Source organism: Thamnophis sirtalis, unplaced genomic scaffold (genome assembly GCF_051295495.1).
Source record: "Thamnophis sirtalis isolate CommonGarterSnake01/CBP01778 unplaced genomic scaffold, rThaSir2_p1.2 scaffold_13, whole genome shotgun sequence".
Lineage (NCBI taxonomy): Eukaryota > Metazoa > Chordata > Lepidosauria > Squamata > Natricidae > Thamnophis > Thamnophis sirtalis.
Genome location: NW_028261393.1, coordinates 17,179,384 through 17,200,513, shown reverse-complemented (window position 1 = coordinate 17,200,513; position 21,130 = coordinate 17,179,384). Strand labels below are relative to the sequence as shown.

Below are 21,130 nucleotides of genomic sequence, written 5' to 3'. Positions count from 1 at the left end.
GGGGGGGGAAGGTGCGTCTTATACTCTGAAAAATACGGTAAATAAATTGTTGTAAGTCAGGCATTAGCTATATTTGGCCCAAGTTTATACTTCGGGGGAAGTTGTGAAGGGCAGATTTCAGAAGGATGATTAGCTGATTGCAAAACATATAAGGATCGGTGTCGTTAGCATAATTTCCCAATGCCTCTTGACAAAACACCTTAGAAACATTTCATGCCACTTTCCATGCCCAGTGACCATTTCTATACTACTCGCCAACTACAAACCCCACGTGACTTCTTAATGACGGAAGCCTTTTTATAACAAGCTGACGGCTTCAGGTGTGTGCAGACGCTCAAAATGCAGACCAAGCTGGCAACACTAAAGAAAAAGCCAGTTCCTGTAGTAAGAAAGTACACTCATTTCTTATTGCACATCCTTGACTTACAACCATTCATTTAGGGTTCGTTTGAATTTACAACACAAGTGACTTACCATCGCTTCTCACATTTACCCATCAGTCCCAGCATTCCCCACAGTCATAGGATGAAAATTTGGGCCCTTGGCAACAGACACATGTTTAGGACCTTTGCAGCATCCTGGGGAGGGGCGTGTGTGTCACCTTTTGCAACCTTCCCATCTAATCTCTGACAAACAGAGTCAACTAAAGAAGGCAGATTGCGAGTCAGAGGGAGGGAGAGGGAGAAAACAATAGAGGAAACATAACAACTGTTAGGTAAGCTCCCCGTTGGGAGAGCGAGTGCGTTCAGAGAAGCGTTGTGAGAGTTGTGTTGGAGAACACACAAACCAGCATACAGAGACACTGCAGTTTAAATAGGCTTTTACTTTTGTGGAAATAGAGGTGTCAGAGTCCATCAAACAGTTCAAGTCATACACGGATAAGACAGTCAGTCATCAATGTCTTTCAGTTAAGGGATAATTCAAATAACCTAGTCCATAATCATACTAACAGTCCCAAACTCAAAGTTTGCTAGCAGTTGCAAAACTTACAATAGCTCACAGCACTTTCTAACAGCCAGCTTCCAAAACACTCAGATCAGATCCGCCCAGCATCTAACAAACAGAGAGTTAACAATCATTCTGGCTCCCTCTTATGGCCGATTGAGGAAACAGCAACCAATCACATTTTACAGTATGATTTAAAGAAACAGGTATAGCATTGTTACATGATTTATATATTGCCAACCCAACCGTTAGATTATATTCCTAACAGCAACTCACTTAAGTCTGTTATTTTTTAAATTTTATTGACAGTATTTATTTATATAAACCATATACAGGTAGTCTTTGACTTACAACAGTTCATTTAGTGACAGTTCAAAGTTACAACGGTGCTGAGAAAAGGGACTTAGGGTCATTTTTCGCACTTACGACCATTGTAGCATCCCCATGGTACATTCGGATGCTTGACAACTAGTTCATATTTACGACAGTTGCAGCGTCCCAGGGCCATGTCATCCCTTTTTGCGACCTTCTGACAAGCAAAGTCAATGGGGAAAAGCCAGATTCACTTAACAACCGTGTTACTAATTTAACAACTGCAGGGATTCACTTTACAAATGTGGCAAGAAAAGTTGTAAAATGGGGCAAGGCTCGCTTAACGAATTTCTCACTCAGCAACATAAATTCTGGGCTCATTTGTGGTCGTACGTTGAAGACTACCTATATATAGCTGCCTGTCTTAAGGGCAACTTTAAAACTTATATATACCTGCCCATTTAACGTCCTTCTGTTGAATGCAGCTTTACGGCAAGAAACGGAAGTGGATTCCTAGATGATTTTGGTGGATCAGGAAGATTTCCCTGGTTTCAATTGAGAGCAGCAGCAAAAGCAACAATCTTTTTTCAGGGTGGGGGTTTCTAAGAAGCCGCAGGGTTTGTGAAAAGGAGAGAGGAGGAGGAATCTGATGTAAAATTGTATATGCAGACCTGATAGCAGGAACCAATTCTGGTGCTGCGCATTGTGTTTTACAAGATCTGCAATCCTATCGCCATCTCGGGCCTTTGGCTGGTGAAATTCTTGTATGTTCATGAAAATCAAACAAGGATCCTGCAGCCCTCAAATCTGCCCCACATCTATTCATTTATCTCTCTCCCTCCACCCTGAACATTAGGAGACCTTGGTGTCTCAAGCCTCAGAGAACAAGGACATGATGGACAGACGGATAGATCTAAGGTTATTTCTGTCACCCTGGCGCTGGCGACTTTGACATTCTTGGGGATGGATACGCTGGCGGTTGTAGCAAGGAGACAGCTCTCGCTAGCCATAGAAAATCAAGATTACGACAGAAAGCACCGACATGAGGGCAGCCTCTGAGATGCAAAGTTAAGAAAGAAAAGAGGCCTCAAGGGAAGATATTAAATATTGGCTCCACTGGGGCGTGGGGGAAGAAAGGAGGAGCAGGACTGAGAGGCCTCTGGAACTTAATAGAATGACAAGAGTTGGAAGGGACCTTGGAGGTCTTCTAGTCCAACCCCCTGCTTGGGCAGGAAACCCTATACCACTCCAGACAAATGGTTGTCCAACATCTTCTTTAAAACTTCCAGTGTTGGAGCATTCACAACTTCTGGAGGCAAGTTGTTCCACTGATTAATTGTTCTAACTGTCAGGAAATTTCTCCTCAGTTCTAAGTTGCTTCTCTCCTTGATTAGTTTCCACCCATTGCTTCTTGTCCTACCCTCAGGTACTTTGGAGAATAGTTTGACTCTCTCTTCTTTGTGGCAGCTCCTGAGATATCGGAACCCTGCTATCATCTCTCTCCTAGTCCTTCTTTTCATTAAACTAGACATACCCATTTCCTGCAACCATTCTTCATATGTTTTAGCCTCCAGTCCCCTAATCATCTTTTTTGCTTTTCTCTGCACTCTTTCTAGAGTGTTTACCTTTACCTTTGATCAGCTAGTGGGGTTGCCAGCCATATGATGAGCTACACATTAGCCTGAGATTGTATCCAACATACCCTGCACTTTAGGGAGCCTTCTTATCCGGCTCCAAGGAATCTTAGATTACCTTCTAGGTTCAACTCCTGTTCCATTACCATTCACACCAAGCATTTTGGGACACCACCACACTCAAAACACAACCCAGCTTGGCAGCCCTCTAACAACTTCCTCCTGCTCTTGTTACCTCCCCCACCCCCACAACCCTTTCCAACAATTTATTTCTCCCAGGCTCCGTAATGCACACAGAGCTACCTCTGAGCTGTGCAATAGCTCTCCAGTGACCCAGGAAGCAGCTGTGACATTTCAATAGCCAGGGCAAGCTGAAGGACTGTTCCTGCCTCACTTTTCCTGGCACATTAAATGGCGGCTTTGGGAGCAGAGGGAGGCATTGTGGTCTCTCCACCAGGCCCTCCCCATAAAGGATATGTCCTTGCAGGCTTGGGCCAATGTCTCTCTTGTTGTTGCGAGTCAGGCATTCAACCGAACAGTAGTGTTAAAAGACAGATCTCTGAGTCCCAGCAGAATCCTGATTTAATAGGATTAAAAGATGCTTGATGAAATTTCAGAAGCAACCATTCCAGTTTCACCCTGACATATAAACCAATGTTTCTCAAATGTGTTTCTCAAACTCCATTAACCTATAAACTCTGAATTTCCCAACCAGCCTCTACTTCAGAGTTTACAGATTAACAGAGTTGTAAGGGACCTTCTAGGTCATCTAGTCCAACCTTCTTTGCCCAAGGCAGGAGACCTTACACCATTGCTGACAGATGGCAGTCCAGTCTCTTCTTGAAAGCCTCCAGTGATGAAGCTGCCACAAACTCTGAATGCAACTTTTGTTCCATTGGTTGATTGTTCTCATTGTCAGAAAGTTTCTTCTTATTTCCAGGTTGAATCTCTCCTTGGTCAGTTTCCATCCGTTATTCCTTGTCTGGCCTTCAGGTGCTTTGGAAAATTAGCTTGACCCCCTCCACTCTGAGGCAGCCCCTCAAATATTGGAACCCTGCTATCATGTCTCCCCTGGTCCTTCTCTTCACTAGACTAGCCATGCCCACTTCCTGCAACCGTTCATCAAATTCTGGGAGTTGAAGTCCACCCATCCTGAAGTTGCCATGTTTGAGGAAAAGTTAATATTAACCATAATGCCCAAATCAATCCACAGCACTTCTTCAAAAGACAAGTAAGAGGAAATATCTTGCGCAACCGTTAAGCCCTGCTGTTTTCCAACATGGGTAAGTAAATCCCTAAGTACAGCATGTGTGTCTGCTCCAGCCAAGATACACAGGTTGGAGAAGATTAGCCTGCATGCTGACTATCCAAAAATGCCACATGGGGTGGGGTGGGGGGAGAAACAGGGCAGGTGGTAGGCTTCTCAGCTACCATGGAAACATGTAAGCCTAACTCCTTATGATGGACTTGCAGCATTTGTACCATCCCTTTATCTGCTGTCTCTGTGTGTTTTTTCAGAGGTTATGAAGAAAGAACTTGCAAGTATTTTGCCTTTTATAGAATGGGATACTACAATGAGGACTAACACACTGCCAGGAAAACAGTACCAGGGAGATAATAGAAGCTTCCAATGGAACGTGGACCAACAAGTCTACAAAAGAAGATACAAGCGCTGGGAAGAGACTTGGCAGATCCCAAGTTCAACTATTTGCTTTTCTGGATACAGGTAGATAGAGCCCCCAAATTTCCTTTGTTGAGCAAGACAGTTGTTAATGGAGTTTTGCCCCACTTTGCGACCTTTCTTGCCATGGTTAAGCAAATCACAGAAGCTGTTAAGTGAATATGTGGTCACTAAGCAAATCTGCCCCCCCCTTGACTTTGCAAGTCAGAAGCCAGCAGGGAAGGTGACAAATGGTGATAGTATGACCCCAGGACAGTGCAACTGTCATAACAACATATGCCTGTTGCTAAGTGACCACACTTTGGTCATGTGACCTGGCAATGCTACAACAACCAGACATAAGTCAATTTTTTTCAGTGCTGTTGCAACTTCAAACAGTCACTAAACAATGGCTGTAAGTCCAGGACGAGTACAGCAAAATCCTAGAGAGGCTCCACCAATCAAAAGAACATTGAATATTGCATTCACTTTTGGTTGCCACGATGTAGAAAAGATGTGGAAACTCTAGAAAGAGGGCAGAGAAGAGCAACAAAGATGATGAGGGGACTGGAGACGAAAAATATGAAGAACGGTTGCAGGAACTGGGTATGTCTAAAGAAGGACTAGTGGAGACATGATAGCAGGGTTCCGATATCTCAGGGGTTGCCACAAAGAAGAGGGAGTCAATTTATTCTCCAAAGCACCTGAGAGCAGAACAAGAAGCAATGGGTGGAAACTAATCAAGGAGAGAAGCAACTTGGAACTGAGGAGAAATGTCCTGACAGTTAGAACAATTAATCAGTGGAACAACTTGCCTCTAGAAGTTATGAATGCCCCAACACTGGAAGTCTTTAAGAAGAGATTGGATAACCATTTGTCTGAAAAGGTATAGGCAGTGATGGCGAACCTTTTTCTCACCGAGTGCCGAAAAGGTCACGTGGAAATGTCGCATGCGCACCTGCTTGTCAGGGCTGGTGCTCCGGAAAAGCCGAACTTCCAGGTTCTAACTCGCATGTGCACCTGACGCACAGCTGCCTGGTGCGCATGCACAGGGCAGTTTTTGGCACTACCACGCACACGAAGGATAGCTGATCATCACGTTTGCATGCGTGTCAGAAACCTGGAAGACAAACAGTCAAGGCCCCATGTGCCAGGCGACATGGCTTCTCCTGCCACTTTGGGGGCATGTGCCATAGGTTTGCCATCACGGGTATTGGGTTTCCTACATGAGCAGGGAATTGGAGTAGAAGACCTTCAAGGTCCCTTCCAATTCTGTTATTCTATTCTATACTTCCCAGCTAGGATGAAATCATGGACCCATCTAATAACTACATTTATCTATCAAGCTACTCTACTATTTGCCAGATTTCTATGAACCAACCCATTATAATTTCCTGTGATACTTAATTTGCATTAACCTGTAAGTGTATTGCTAACACACCTTCCCAATGGTAGATTGTCCACACGTATAATCTACATGGAAGGGAGGGGGAGAACTGGAGAGGGATCTTAACTCAAAACATGTCCCCTATATGCATCTGACTTTCCCAGCCTATTCAGAGATAATAAAGACCTTTCAATATTACCTTACATTTGCTGACCTGCTTTACCACAAGCCAACAACAGAACATAGGAACAAGCAATGGGCAGTCTTCCAATTCAATCTTAATTCTAATCAAGCAAAAAATTATTTTCATTAACCATGAAAAGGGGGCTAAAAACCTCTCTTTTTCTCCTTGCCAGTTCATGCAGACAAAAGTGAACCAACCTTTCCCACCAATATACTTACTAATGAAGACAAATATAAGCATCCCAGGATAATGTTGCAGGATCCAATCTGGGTCGGTCACCGGGACCAGAGGTTTAATCTTCCAAGCATTCAGACTCATGCTGGAGCCCATTCCTCAGGGAAATTCTCTCTCACCAGAATGTGGTGATTAAATATCTAGTTCTGGCGACCAACGCAGATTGGATCCTGCAATATACTTAACTACTGGAATTCACCTATTCTTTTACCACCAAAATCATTCATAGGGGATGGTGGTTTTTCCACCTGTTTCCATTAAATTTTCCTCCATGCAACTGGAGTCATGTTGACCCATCCCTTTCTCCCAGAAATCCAATGACTACTTCTTTCACTGTCTTCTCTTTTTTTCCCCTAACACTCCCATAAATTAAACCCCATTTCTCACTTGGTATATCCCCTCTCCTGGGTACCAACGAAAGCTATGGCAAATCTAGAGCGCATACTAAAAAATAGAGTCATCACCCTGCCAACAAAAGTGCCTATAGTCAAGGCTATGGTTTCCCCAGTTGCAATGGATGGCTGTGAAGGTTAGACGATAAGAAAGGCTGAGCACCAAAGAATGGAGGCCTTTGAACTATGGTGCTGGAGAAGACTCCTGCAAGTCCCTTGGACTGCAAGGCCATCCAACCAGTCAGTCCTAGAGGAGAGCAACCCTGACTGCTCTTTAGAAAGCCAGATCCTGAAGAAACTCAAATATTTTGGCCACCTAATGAGAAGGAAGGACTCACTGGAGTGGAGAAGAGCCTCATGCTGGGAAAGACTGTGGGCAAAAGAAGAAGGGGATGGCAGAGAATGAGGTGGCTGGATGGAGTCACCGCAGTAGCTATGATCTTAAATTGACTCCAGAGGATGGTAGAGGACAGGAAGGCCTTGAGGAACGTTGTCCATGGGGTCGTGATGGGTTGCACACAACTTTGCAACTAACAACAACAACACCCCCTCTCCACAAACTTTTGTCTTCCCCATCATCAAACTCAGCTTATTTAACTTCTGATCTTCCTTCTGTCTACTTATTAAATTTACACTCTGCCAATCTTACTGTGGAGCAACTCGGGATGGTTTACAGCATCATAAAAAGAAAAATGTAAGAACATTAAAATGTTTTTTAAAAGCTTCTATCCAGTTATTTGGACAAGAAAGAAGGAAAGAATTACTTATTATTCTGCTTTGATGTCTTAAGTTCCAAGCTATGCAAGCTGACCAAGGAACCCAAATTGCCAAATCATTAAAGGTCACAAAGATATTCCAAATTCATTTCTGGCTACCTTAACACCAACCTTTCTTACTGTGTTGTAACACCAAAATACTAAAGTTGCAACTCTCTTCATTCCGTTGCCGGAAAAATTTACATATGTCACATTAAGATGAAGTTTAACAATGCTTTATTGAAGAAGCCACTGCTGCTTGATTGAATAAACCCAGATTAAATCCAATTTGCCCAGCAAAAAAGCGCAAAAACCATGGTTTACCAGTGACAATGGTTCAAGCCATCCAAAATGCTGAAGCAAACATATCCCATTATTGGCACTATTGTAATGTGAATTAGGGCACAGTTGTAAACCCAAATTTTGATGGCCACTAAAATGAGAAATCTCTCAATAGCCGCATTTATTCTTTGCTCCCCAATAAACAACTGTGCTCAAGTGAAGTAAGTCCCATCCAACATCTCAAACTTTTGTGATGTTCTTTTTGCATTTCAAGGGGATGGAAAGACAAGACACGACAGTGGAAAAATCCTGGAGAAAAACAAAAATTTGGGGGGGGGGAATGAAGGCTGTCGTTGCTTACACTTCTGCTTTCAGTTTGTCATGGCAAGCTGTACCCACACAGCATCAAATGTTGCACTTGTGCAACCCACAGCTGAAACTTTTATACGTTCCCTCAGAAAATACTATTTTTATACATTCCACTGATTCATAATATGATTTTCTTTGGGTTTCAGCTTACAAAGTTCTGTAAGATGCCACCCATCCTGCTTTCATAAACCCTGGTTCATAGTAGGGTTTTTCAAAGTTGATAATGGTCGGATGAGCTCCCAGAATTCCTCATCCAGTGTACTGGGAATTGAAGTTCATATATCTGAACAGTGTCAAGTTTGGGGGGGGGGGGGGGAGGAACCCAAGCTTATAGCAATGGAGGACAGACTGAAGTTCTTACGAGGATGGGATCCAACATGAGTCCAAAAGCTCAGAAGACTAAAACCTCTGGTCCCCAGTGACCGACCCAGATTGGATCCCGAGGTTCTTATTTTACATGAGACTTCAAGACATTCCTTCATCCTTTCAACATGGCTATTGAGAATCAGCAGCATGACTTCCTACTATTTTCAGAAGAGAAATATACTAAAACAGAATAATCCCACCCACCCTAAAAGAAAAGATTGAATCTTCTCCCCTCCATCATCACTATCCTACCCACTGTGGCAACCTATTTTGCCCACCTTGGTTTATACTTAGCTTGTGACAGCTCAGAGAACGGTAACCTAGCCAATAAATCATGGCTAAACCAACTGTAAAAGGGATGCGGTGGCTCAGTGGCTAAGACGCTGAGCTTGTTGATCAGAAAGGTTGGCAGTTTGGTGGTTCGAATCCCTAGCAGCGCGTAACGGAGTGAGCTCCTGTTACCTGTCCCAGCTTCTGCCAACCTAGCAGTTCGAAAGCACGTAAAAATGCAAGTAGAAAATTAGGAACCACCTTTGGTGGGAAGGTAACAGCGCTCTGTGTGCCTTCAGCATTTAGTCGTGCTGGTCACATGACCCTTAGAGTCGGGAACGACTAGCACATATACAGTATGTGAGGGGAACCTTTACCTTTTAAACTAATTGTAACTTGTTTTTTCCGCTGGGAAAAGAGATCTACCTATTGCATTGAAGTGTTCATTTTTTCCCAATAATTTGTCCTCTCTTCTTCCTGTAAGTGCCTGATGCATCCTAGTGGTCAGCCCCTGTGCTTTCTGGCTCCTTCTTCTGTCACATCAAGGGATTAAAGCCTAATCCACACATGCCATGAAAACTACCAGTGTCCCAAAATTACAGAACAGACCATTACAGAACAGACCGTGCCACTTTAGGCTCCGTGAGATCACATTCCCCGCCCCCCCCCCTCTGGAAACACAAAAATAAACAGAGCAGGAAGTAAAGTCTGATGATCTCTTTTTCTCTCTACTGTGCTAGTCATTAAAAGAAAGAAAGTTAGTTGCAGGGAGTTTTACCATAAGGAAATACCCAAATATTCTGCTCAGCAGTGGCATCCTTCCTCCCACCCCTTATATGATTACCAGCACAGACAATGCTCCACTCTTCCAGCCCTCCAGATAATGGAGAGGTGTTATTTATTAGTTCCCTGCATGCCTGCTTTAAGAAGTGCTTGGCTTTCTATTTTATTTTTACTAAGGAAACACCCCAGAGGGATTTTTAACTTCTTTTTTGGTTGTTGTTGTTTAACCCCACCTGTTGATCCCATCAAGACTTCCCCTTGGGCAGCAATGTAACCAAACACCGGCTCCCATCTATCAACTAGTGGGTTACCACTGGGACTTTCTAACACAGTCAATTGCCCTTCCCATGAGAAACAGGAATGACACTCCTCGCTCATGGAAGCTCTACTATACTCAACACGACTGCAGAATCCACCTGGATTTGCACCCTGCTTCTTTCCCGAGGGAGCAGGTATGTCTACCAGGGCATCAAATACCCACGATGAGCAAACAGAAGTCATTCGGAGATGCTGAGGTTGAACAAGAAGTCAGCAGTTCCCCAAAAGGTTCTTGTCAGTTTGAGATGGCAAGGAGCAGCTATCTTCAAAGACTAATTTCTACCTCCGCCTTGAACTCATTTGAAGTCATATTGAAGCCACGATTTGCCAAACTGTCTTTTATTAACTAAGGTAGAACTGCCTGGATTCACACATTATCCTAAGCAGTAGTGGGTTTCCAAATTTTTTACTACCGGTTCGTTCGTGCGGTCTTGCGCGCATGCACAGAAGCATCCGGGCAGGTGGGTGGAGCCTCCTGCTGCGGCTACTACCCGATCTGGGCTGAACTGGGAGCAACTCACCTCTGACCCTAAGTTATACATTATTGCTTGCAAAACACAAACACTGAGTTTGCATGATAAACTAAGCAAAGTTCCACACTGTTGGAAGTTAAAGGCCCTTCAGAGTGTCCCAAGACAGTACAGGTTGTCCCTAACTTACAACCATTTTGTTGAGTGACTGTTCAAAGTTACAAGAACACTGAAAAAAAAGTGATTTATGGCTGTTTTTCATACTTATCACCCTCACAGCATCCCCATGGTCATGTGACCAAACGTTTGGACACTGGGAAACTGATTCATATTTATGGCCACTGCAGTGTCCCAGAGTCACGTACGACCTTCTGATAAGCAAAGTCAGTGGGGAAGCAAGATTCACTTAACAACTATGTAATTATCTTAAGAACCGAAGTGATTCACTTAACAATAGTGGCATGAAAGAGGGCAAACCTCACTTAACAAACACTTAAGGTAAAGGTTCACCTCGCACATAAGTGCTAGTCATTCCTGACTCTAGGGGGCGGTGCTCATCTCCATTTCAAAGCCAAAGAGCCAGCGCTATCCGAAGGCATCTCCGTGGTCATGTGGCCGGCATGACTATAAACCAAAGGCGCATGGAACGCTGTTACCTTCCCACCAAAGGTGATCCCTATTTTTCTACTTGCATATTTTACATGCTTTTGAACTGCTAGGTTGGCAGAAGCTGGGACAAGTAACAGGAGCTCACTCCGTTATGCACCGCTAGGGATTCGAACCACTGAACTGCCGACCATTCTGATTGACAAGCTCAGCGTCTTAGTCACTGAGCCACTGCAATGGAAATCTGGGGCTTAATTATGGTCTTAAATGGAAGACTACCTGTACAGTCCCCAGGATAAGCAGGCCCAAGGCAAGGAACCCACGTGACTTGAAATGTTCTGCTGAATTTTAACAAGTATCAGTTAATTAAAAAATAAACCTGAGACTTTACCCAGGTGAGGACACGCTGTCTGGGTAACCTATGCATTAACCCAATGCTAAATAAATCACATTTGGGCTTGCTGCTATGTGCAAACCAGATGCTGTTTTTTTCAGTCCACCAGATCTGTCAACTGAGGATACCACCACTGTTTTTGTATATGATCCAGGAGAGCAAATATACTCCCATTGTTCCCATAATCAGGACCCAGTTTCCAGACACACTCGTACAGATATTATGGAAAGAGGGAGAGTTTGCCAAGATAGAAAAATACACTGAAGCATAATTAATACAATGAATATTGGTGTAAGCCTGATTTCCTTCACTTTGGTCTTCTGTCTCTATTTTTTCTTGTTACCATTTATTTGCTTTTTCCATAAGTTTGCACCAAAAGGGAATCGTGTGATGGGTATGCATATCTATTAATGTTTTAATCTGGGGAAAATTTCTGGCCCAAATAATCTGAGAGATTGTAACTCTACAAATAGTCCTCGATTTACAACAGTTCGTTCAGTGACGTTCAAAATTACAATACAAAAAAGTGATTTATGACCAGTTTTTACATTTACGTCCATTGCAGCATCCCCATGGTCACATGATCAAGATTCAGATAGCAATAGCACTAAGACTTATATACCCCTTCACAGTGCTTTACAGCCCTCTCTAAGCAGTTTATAGAATCAGCGTATTGCTCCTAACAATCTGGGTCCTCATTTTACTGACCTTGGAAGGATGGGAGGCTGAGTCAACCTTGAACCTGATGAGATTTGAACTGTCGAATTGCAGGCAGCTGGCAGGCAGCAGGAGGAGCCTGCAGTACTGCACTCTAACCACTGCGCCACCTTGGCTCACAGATGTTTGACAATTGACTCATTTTTATGATGGTTGGAATGGCCTGGGGGTCATATGATCATCCTTTGCCACTTTCTGAAAGCAAAGTCCATGGAGGAGCCAGATTCACTTAACAATCGCAGTAAGAAATGTCGTAAAATGAGGCCAAACTGCCTTAACAGCTGTCTCACTTAGCAACAGACATTTTGGGTCTAACTGAGGTTGTGAGGACTACCTGAAAATGCAAAACGGAATGCTACCATAAATGACAGCAATGGAATTGGCCCCACATCATCAACCTGATTCCACCAGAGGCTGCTGCCAAAACAAAGCCCTCTTGCAAAGGAACAGTGCAACTCCAGGAATACCTACATTTCTAGGATTTAAGAGTGATTTACTGCTGCAGAGTAGAGCAGTTCCCCTAATAGTTCAAATTCTTGAGCAAACTAATTTGATCCTCCCAATCAAGAGTTAAGTGCCAACACATTCCACACTCCCTTGTTCCAGGCAAGGTGATAGCTGATTTCAGCAGAGAAGTATGGAGAGGGAGAACGAGGTATAAGTCAGGGAATTTAAAAATACTCAGAGAAGTTTACAACCAAAATTGTTTCAATTTCTGCCCTCAAAACGATTCTATAGGGCACTGCACACCAGAATAACAAACAAGGACAGTTTTTCCCTGAATGCCATCACTCTGTTAAACAACTAATTCCCACAACACTGTCAAATTATGTACTAAGATTGTATTACTATTATTCTTCTCATCCTTCCTAGTACCTATGTCTTCCCACTTATGACTATAACCATGTACCTTGTATCTTTACAATTTATATTGTTTTGTTTTCTAGTATGATTTGATTGCTTATTAGTAACCTATGACTATCAAGTATTGTTTATGTATTCTATTTTATTTTTCTTTATCTACACTGAGAGCATGTGCACCAAAGACAAATTCCTTGTGCGTCCAATCACACTTGGCCAATAAAGAATTCTATTCTATTCTATTCTAAAACCATTAAATGGTTGAAATGGCTGACTACGTGATTGTGCCAGAATAAAGGTCTAATTCAGAAGACCCCATACGGATTTTCTTGTTATTAAAAGTTAGAGTGCATTATTGTTCCGGTGCCTTCAGCTGCATTGGGACTTTAATTCCCATAATTCTCAATCAGCCTGATCATTAACTGGGGATTAAAGGAGCAGCTAAAAAGCAAGTTACCTGCAAATTTTGAAGACACACCATACAGTGTGCCCATCCACTGGGAATTATGACAGTTCTACACCAAACAGCTGGAGAACAGCAAGATGGAAATGTGGAAAGGTGACCTTAACTGTGGCCAGATCCCTCTCAAACTCACTAAATTGAACATTGTTAATAGTATTGTTAACATTTCCTTAGAACATGTTGCAGTTTTAGCTAACTTTGTAAATGTTGTTTTTCTTCTTGAATTTTGTGTAAGGTAACCTGAAAACTGAAAACATCAAACTGAAAAGGCAGAAGACTAGAGTTAATCACGTAGACACAAAAGTAACCAAGAACAGAATATTTAAAGAGCAAAGAACCACCTGTTAAGAGCTCCAGAGAATAACAACAACAAAGTCCAGTATTCCAGGACATTATGAATGACTTCAGAAGCCTATTTAGACACTGTTCAACTCTACCCAAGTTCTCTCATCATGCTAAACCATAACACCATCTTCCTATATCTGACACAGCATGTTGCACTATCCCAAGCAATCAGGTTTACTCAACAAACCACAATTAAGCTAATTCTAACTTAGTGCAACACTTGAACCCAGGGTTTGAAAAGGCTTTCCCAGAAGGCACAGTAGAGACCTAATGCCTGTTGCCTGGCTGATGTCATCCAAATCTTTCAACAGCCCTTTTCTTCCAACAGATTCTGACCATTTCTGTTGGGAACATACGTTCACATTAAGTACAGTAACATCAGCACAAGGAACAATCCTCAGGACTGAAGGGGATGGAAGAGAAGAGCATTGTGATACCAGGATCCTTAAATCCAAAACAATAATCCAGGCTTTTAAAAAGTTTTTTAAAAAAATAGCTAAATTGTAGACCAGTATTTCTCGACCTTAGCAGTTTTAAGAGGTATGGACTTCAACTCCCCCAATTCCCTACAGAGCATGGCTGGCTGGAGAATTCTGGGAGTTGAAGTCTACACCTCTTAAACTTGCTAAGGTTGACAAACACTGTTGTAGATCATTGTGTCTCTAAAAGACTGTGTAGCTTCATCAGGGCTGGTAGCTTCAGAGACATGCTCTCACAAGAATTACCAAATCCAGGATTCCTTGCATACAGACAAGGGGGTGGGGGGAAGTTGGTAGGAGGGGAAAACCACCACAAATAATAATCAGGGATGGTGATCCTATGTACAATAGAGCCAATTGTTTTTGAGATGCGCAAGCCCAAAACATAAGGACAAGCATCTAAGGCAGCTACACAAACAGATCCACAAATGCTTGCCTTATGTGGCTTTAAGTCTGTGTGGGACCACACAGGCAGGGTGGTATTATGCATGCAGAAAGAGGCTTGTTGCATTATAAAAATACACCCATAGTTGTACTTGGGCCGTGTATTTATATTACGCTTCTGCTTCTTTTTCTCAGCCAAAGTTTGAACAGCTACTTCAAGCCATCCCCATGGTGAAAAACGAACAATGAGAGACCTAGGTCAAGCCAACGATGCCTTAATCCTGTGTGAGGGTCTCTTGCCCCAAGAGTCATCAAAATCACACAGAACTTTCCCACCAAATCCTGGGCCACCTGTGGACACTTCTCCCCTCCAGCTGCCAAATTATTTGAGTTGGTTCTGCTCTTGCATTTTGCACCACACACCTGCATTACCCCCAAAAGGACTGCCCACAGTTAGACTCACTCCTTACGTAAGTGTTCCATGCACAATCTCCTTAGACTCCTGGGGTGTGCAACAGGTTGTGAGCCTGGGAAGAGCTCTGCTCAAGAGTCAGATCGCCAGCTTCTGCCTTTGCCTTTAACAGTCAGGATGCCTCCGACCATGCTGACACAGTCACAGTTGCCCTCGAAGTAAATGGCATGCAGCCTACGTGTCACTTGACCAATCAACAGGTGACTGTGTGCTGAAGTTAAGAGAATTGCAACTGAATGTTCCACAGGAAGGAGCAAACCCCAGCGGGGTTTACTCATCACCAGCTGGAAGACAGGCCAGAAGTGTTTTTAGAACAAAATTCCCAAGACATTTGGCACTTCTCATCCCCACTCCCCAGCCTTTCTGCATTCCTTCTAAAGCACGCAGGCAAGGCAACATGACCTAACCCACTCCTAGCACACAGACAGAGATTGCGCTTCTGATGAGGCTGCAGGACCGGCAAGCAACCCCCCCCCACCTCCCCCATACGAAGCAACTCCGCTTGGCATCCTTGCCCCCTGACCCCCACCCCCAGATCTGAACCTTCCTCTTGGCTCCAAGGTGGCAGCACTAGAGAGCCTCTGTTTCTACTTGGCTGATGTGCACTATTAATAGATGCTTACCATTCTCTCCCAGATCGTTCCTCAGCAGAAATAAACCACTCCCAGGTCCCCAAAGCCTCCCTCCCAGGCAGGAAGGGCGAGGACTCCAGCCAGACAGGCCCCTCCAGGCTGCCCATAACCTTCTCCACGTTTCCATCTGCTCACTTGCATCTGCCAGACACAAGTTTCCAAGTGTGTCCTTGCTTCAGTCTCCCTCCCACCCCCCCAACCTCCCACACAACTCCAGCAGGGCTCTTAAGCTGCAATCTGCAGCCACCGCTAGGAAATCCTGCCACAATTGGGGTGGGGGCTGCCTGCTCTCACCAACTCCTGCAGTGTGTATAAGTGGCCGGCCTGCCTTCCCACTGCATCAGGCTGGGCAAGAGCATTCTGTCCTGGGGTGCACCACTGTTGAAAGGAGAAAAGGAAGCCCGGTGATTTTTTAAAATAACCCTTTTGAGGAACAGCTTGGCACACACAAGCCACAGGGGCACCTAAGAGGGAACCTAACCTCAACCTTTCGTTTCCTTCAGCCTGCCCAGGTGCCAACACACAGCCCAGCGCACTTCAAAAGCTGCCTGATATTCTACTAGTTCAGTCTCGCCCAGCCTTCTGTCTGATAGGAGCTGCTATTTGAGATCCTTGTAATGGGAGATGCCCAGCACTGAACTAGGGCCCTTCTTCACGGAAAGCATGTGCTCTGCCAAGAGTTACAGAGCCCCCTCCCAGGAGATGTTTCTGGGCATACACTGTAAGGAGAGACGCTAGAACTCATGAAAGCGAACAGCATATCAATATTAAACCCAAACATCAGGTTCCTTTTACACACACACACACACACACACACACACACACACACACACACACAACTCCTTGAGAATCTAGCTCTTACCTTCTGGTTCCCATCTCTGAAAAGAATGCTCTATGGTCCATTCACAAGCCCAGCCAAAGGAGAGTTTCCGAGATTCAGAAGCCAAGCATTCTTGCTTTCTCTCCCTCCCACTCTTCCTCCCTCTCTCTTTCTCTCCCCTTACTGAAACTTTTCCTGCGCAAAAGTGTGTCAACAGATCTCAAGGAAGAAAAGCTCAGAGGTTTAAGGCAAGTAGCACCCAGAGCACCTCTCCTCAGCCAAAGTGTTCCTGCTAATTTATTCCTGTATGAGTCTGTAATGTTTTGATTCCTCTTCCTCTTATCGGCTTGTCAAACCAGATTCGGATCAGAAGCCAGAGGGGGTTTGGGGGAAGGGGGAGAGCCACCCCATGAAAGAGCATTGGAAAGTGGGGTTTTTTTTAAAAAAACACACCATCTAAGCATTTCCAAAAGAGCCTCCGCGTGGGAGCAACACAAGACACCTTGTGCCATCACTAAGATGGGAACAATCAATGCTGCCACCCGATGCCTACTTCCCTAGGGGTAAGTAAGGTTGAGGTCAGATAAGACCAGAGTATAAACATGTCCAATGCGATACCTTTAAAAAGGAGGATGGGAAGCTTCTTTAGGGCCAGAATCTGGAAAACATTGCTTTGCAGGAGTGCTTCCCCTCTGCTATACCTAAACTGCCCTGCAAGGTGATCATTCCTTCTACAATCTAACCATCGAACCTTCTTTTTTGGGGGGGGGGGAACCAACTCAAAAGGTATGTGGAAGGGGACTGACTTCGGCTGCAACCTGGAGCATCCTGACTGGCAAGTAAGGCCCACTGGAAACATGATGAAGCTTGTCCTTGAGTAACCAAACCCAATTTCCTCAGGGAAGCTTTTAGACACACACCATTTGTCTGAAAGGCAGGTGGGGGGGCACACTCTGGTGCCACCCTCCACTGGTTTTCCTATACCACAAAAACTCCCAGCTCCCCACCTTTTCTAAGGGATAAAAGCCGCCTGGCTAGTGTCACTCAACACTTTTTCCACCAAGGAGGGGGGAGGGAGAGATGAAAGACACAAAAAATCCCCCCGGGTTTCTCCTCTTGCCACCTCTCTTCATTGGCCTGGGGGACTGTCATGCCATAGGCTCAAACACCCACCCCACCCCACCCCCGTCCTTCAGCTTGCCAACAGACAGACAACAAACCCCCCATCTCTTCCCAGGACCACAGACCTGTTTTGCAAGCTCCGCTGCTCGCTCCTCCGTCCGTTTGCAAGAAGGCTACCTCGAGACCCCTTTCCTTCTTTCTTCCACCCCTCCCTCCCTCCCCTCTCTTTCTCAAGCCACATTCACAATGCCTTGGGGAGGAGGTGGAGGGGGGCTGAGAGGAAACTCTTTAAGAGGAGAGTTCACCCCTTTCCCAAGGAAGGTTCTGCAGGGCGCTTCCGTTCCTAATCGCGCCTCCCCTCCTGCCAGCCCCACATGCTGAAATAATAAAGGTTTGTTTGCCTGCGAAAAAGCGCGCCTGTGCTCGCTTCTCTCCCCCCCCCGCCCCACTCCACTCCCCGGGCGCAACTCCTTCCCCTTTCAAAGCATCGCCTCCTCCTCCTACCCCCCCACCTCCGCCTCTCAACTCTGTACTCACCCCCCCTCCCCACACCCCCGCCGGTAAACAGATCCGCTTACTCCGTGGCTTCTCCGGCGCGCGCACACGCCCGCACTCCCTTCACACACATGCAGGCGCGCGCGCCCAGCGCCCTTCGGCTCGCGCGTCCCCGAACTGCATGTGCGAAGTCAGATTAATGTTTACACCTAAAGCGATTTCGGGAGCGATTTTAAGAAGCGGCAGCGCCAAGGGGACCGCGGGGGATGAGTGGGAGGGGGAGGAGGAGGGGAGGCGGCAGGGAGAGAGGGAGGAAAGAAAGTGACGGCTGACAATCCGCATATTGCAAAAAAAAAAAAAAAAAAAAGAGGGTGATGGAGAATAACCGAAGGGGAGAGAGAGACAGAGACAGAGAGAGAAGGGAAAAAATAAAAAAAAGAAATTATCACCTTTTTTTTTGTTTGCGCGCGCGCTTCAACTGTCTTACCTCCAGCTGCCAAGGCTTTGCTTACACTGGTCGAGACAAAAGGCTGGTTCATACGGATTAGTTGTTGGGATTTTGTGTGTGTGTATGTGTGTGTGTCAAAAAAAAGAAAATAAAAATCAAGCCTTCGCCTCTTTCTCTCCACCCACCATCCTTCTTCCGAATCCCGCTGCTACTTCGCTGCCCACACGCAACCCCTCCGAGCGGAGGAGGAGGAGTGGACTTCTGCTCCCCCCCCCAAACCTCCCTCCCCACCCTTCCCGAAAAGGTTAGAGAGGAGCGGAGTGCAGAGGGACCCGGGGGGAGGGGGGAGGGAGAGGGAGGCGGAAACCGAAGGCACAGAGCAACTCGGCTGGGAAAAGAAAATTGGGTAGCCATCCAACGTCCTGGGGTCGCGGGGAGGGAAAAAAGCCAGAAAAGAAACGGGGAAAGAGCTTGGCACCAGCCAAATCCAACCCCCCCGCCCACCCCTTCTGGAAAGATTTGGCCGGGTGTGTGTAGGGGGGTTGGTGGAAGGAAGGGGGGGGGCGTTGGAGGGCTGGCTGGCTGCTGGCGAGGGGGCAGCCCGCCGAGTTACTCACCAGCCTGCTGCTGTTGCTGCTGCTGCTGTTGCTGCTGCTGCTCACCGATCCCTTCGGCGGCGGTGGCGGCTGCCTTTCGTGGGAGACTTTTTTCTTCCAGGGGATCAGGCGACTCCGAGCTGCCGGGGAGACTGCCCGACCCTTCGGCGCCACTGCCAACCTTCAGCGACAGCATATTCATCGCCTGCCGATCACATTATCCTCGCGCAACTCTGCTGGACATGGTCCCTCCGCCGCCGCCGCCGCCTCCTCCTCCTCCTCTTCCCCTCGCCTCCTTTTCTTTCCGCTGGCGCTCTCAAACACGCTCGCTCGCTTTCTTCCTTTCTTTTTTCTTTTTTTTTTTTGCCTTCCTTCCTTCCCTCCCTTTCCCCAACACACCGCACACAAAAGACGGGAGCCAGGAAGGAGGGGTGGGTAGGGAAAATATGCAAGGCGGCGAGAATTGGCTTCCCAGCGCTCGCTTGCTCGCTCGCTCGCCGCCCCCCGCGCCTCTGTCTCTCGCGTCGCTGCTGGAAAAGGAAATGAAGAAGAAGAAGCGGGCGGGCGGGAAGGGGGGGGGAGAGGAAAAGCAGACCCTTGGCTCGCGCTGCCGCTCAGCTGCTGCTGCTGTGCTGTGCTGGGGATTGTGCTCCTCCGCCCCGCTGGTCGCCCGCCGCCGCCACCTCCTTCCTTCTTCCCACGGCCGCTTTGGCTCTCTCGCTCCTTGCCTTGCGCCTCTGGCTTGCCGGGCTCGGAGAAAAAGGCTGGCCGGGAGCTTCTTAGCAGCCGCTGCTGCCGCCTTGGCTGCCTCAGACGCTCTCGGCTTACCTTCGCTTGTCAGCAGCCAGAGCAGCATCCGGAACCCCAGGGAGAGACCTGCAAAGCATCTTGGGGGATGTAGTCTTTCCTCGGCAAAGGAGGTGTGGAGAGAGAGAGGAGAGACAGAGAGAGAGAGAGAGCGAGAGCAGGAAAGGAGCTCGAGCCGACTTTCGGGGTTTGGACGGGGCGGCGAGAGGGATGCGGGAATTGGCGGGACCAGCCCGGCGCGGCGGCGGCTGTGGAGGCGCTTTGGATGCGGTGCTTCCCGTCCGTCGGGAGTGCGCGCTGGGGAAACGCCATGGTTGTTCCGGGTTCGCAACTGGCCCTAATTGTTAAAAAAAAGAGGGACAGGGAGAGAGAGAGGCTGTAGGATATCGGGGATCCTTGCCAGGTGGAGAAGGCAGACTTAGCTGGAGGTAACTGGGGGAGGGGGGGTCTGGCTTCCCCCTCCTGCCAGCGTTATGGGCCAAACCAGGGTTCGGTTTTAAAGAAATGCTCAGCTGTAACTCTCCCCCCCCCCTTTCTCTCGTGTCCTTGTTCGGCTTCTTTAAAACTTTCGGCCCCCTCGGAGTTAGCTGTGTGTTTGTTTTAAAGGTACGAGACACTCCTGAGATATCCAGCCCATCGCAGAATACTTCGCGGGGGGGGGGAGTACTTGCTGATCCCCGGGAAGCTTTTCCAAAGACAGAAAGAAAGAAATACTATAGAAGAGAAAAATACCTCTTAGATGATTAAGACACTATACTGTTTATGTGTGAGCAGTGCCCTCTGATGGTGGGAACCGGGACTGCTCCGCTTCGGGGAATCTCCGAGGCTTGAACCCTCGACTTGCTCTGTAATTCCGCAAGGACGGATCTCTCCCATGCAGGACAAGGGCGCAGATGGTGGCCTGGGGCAGGGATGACATCAAGCAATCCACAGGGTGTGAGCTCAGCCTACTCTTACCTCAGCTAAGCAGTCTCTGCAGGGAGCTTGTAGCCTTCTAAACAAACTGCAGGACACATCTGACCAGAGCTGTGAACAGTAGGGGTGAGCAGCCCCATAAACTCCTTACGACAGCTCCCCCACCAGAGCCACCCAGGATCCTACTGGAAAATTTGAAGGCCAATGGCCAAA

At 46.5% G+C, this 21,130-nt stretch overlaps 1 protein-coding gene across 4 annotated transcripts in view; it reads right to left on the bottom strand.

Annotated features, from left to right (window-relative positions):
- AHDC1 (AT-hook DNA binding motif containing 1) overlaps window positions 1-20,007 on the bottom strand; it is a 276,021-nt gene extending 256,014 nt beyond the window's left edge. For 2 of the 4 annotated variants that reach the window (XR_015698381.1, XM_087728113.1), the window contains exon 1: window positions 19,217-20,007. Coding sequence is in view for 1 of the 4 variants with exons in the window: in XM_087728113.1 (XP_087584239.1) it covers window positions 19,217-19,397 (181 nt within the window). In the remaining 3 variants the exon portion in view is untranslated. Of the gene's footprint in view, window positions 1-15,080; window positions 15,351-18,638; window positions 18,800-19,216 lie in introns of those variants that run through there. The other 2 variants (XR_015698382.1, XR_015698383.1) reach the window with 2 other exon arrangements.
- Window positions 20,008-21,130: the final 1,123 nt, after the last annotated feature.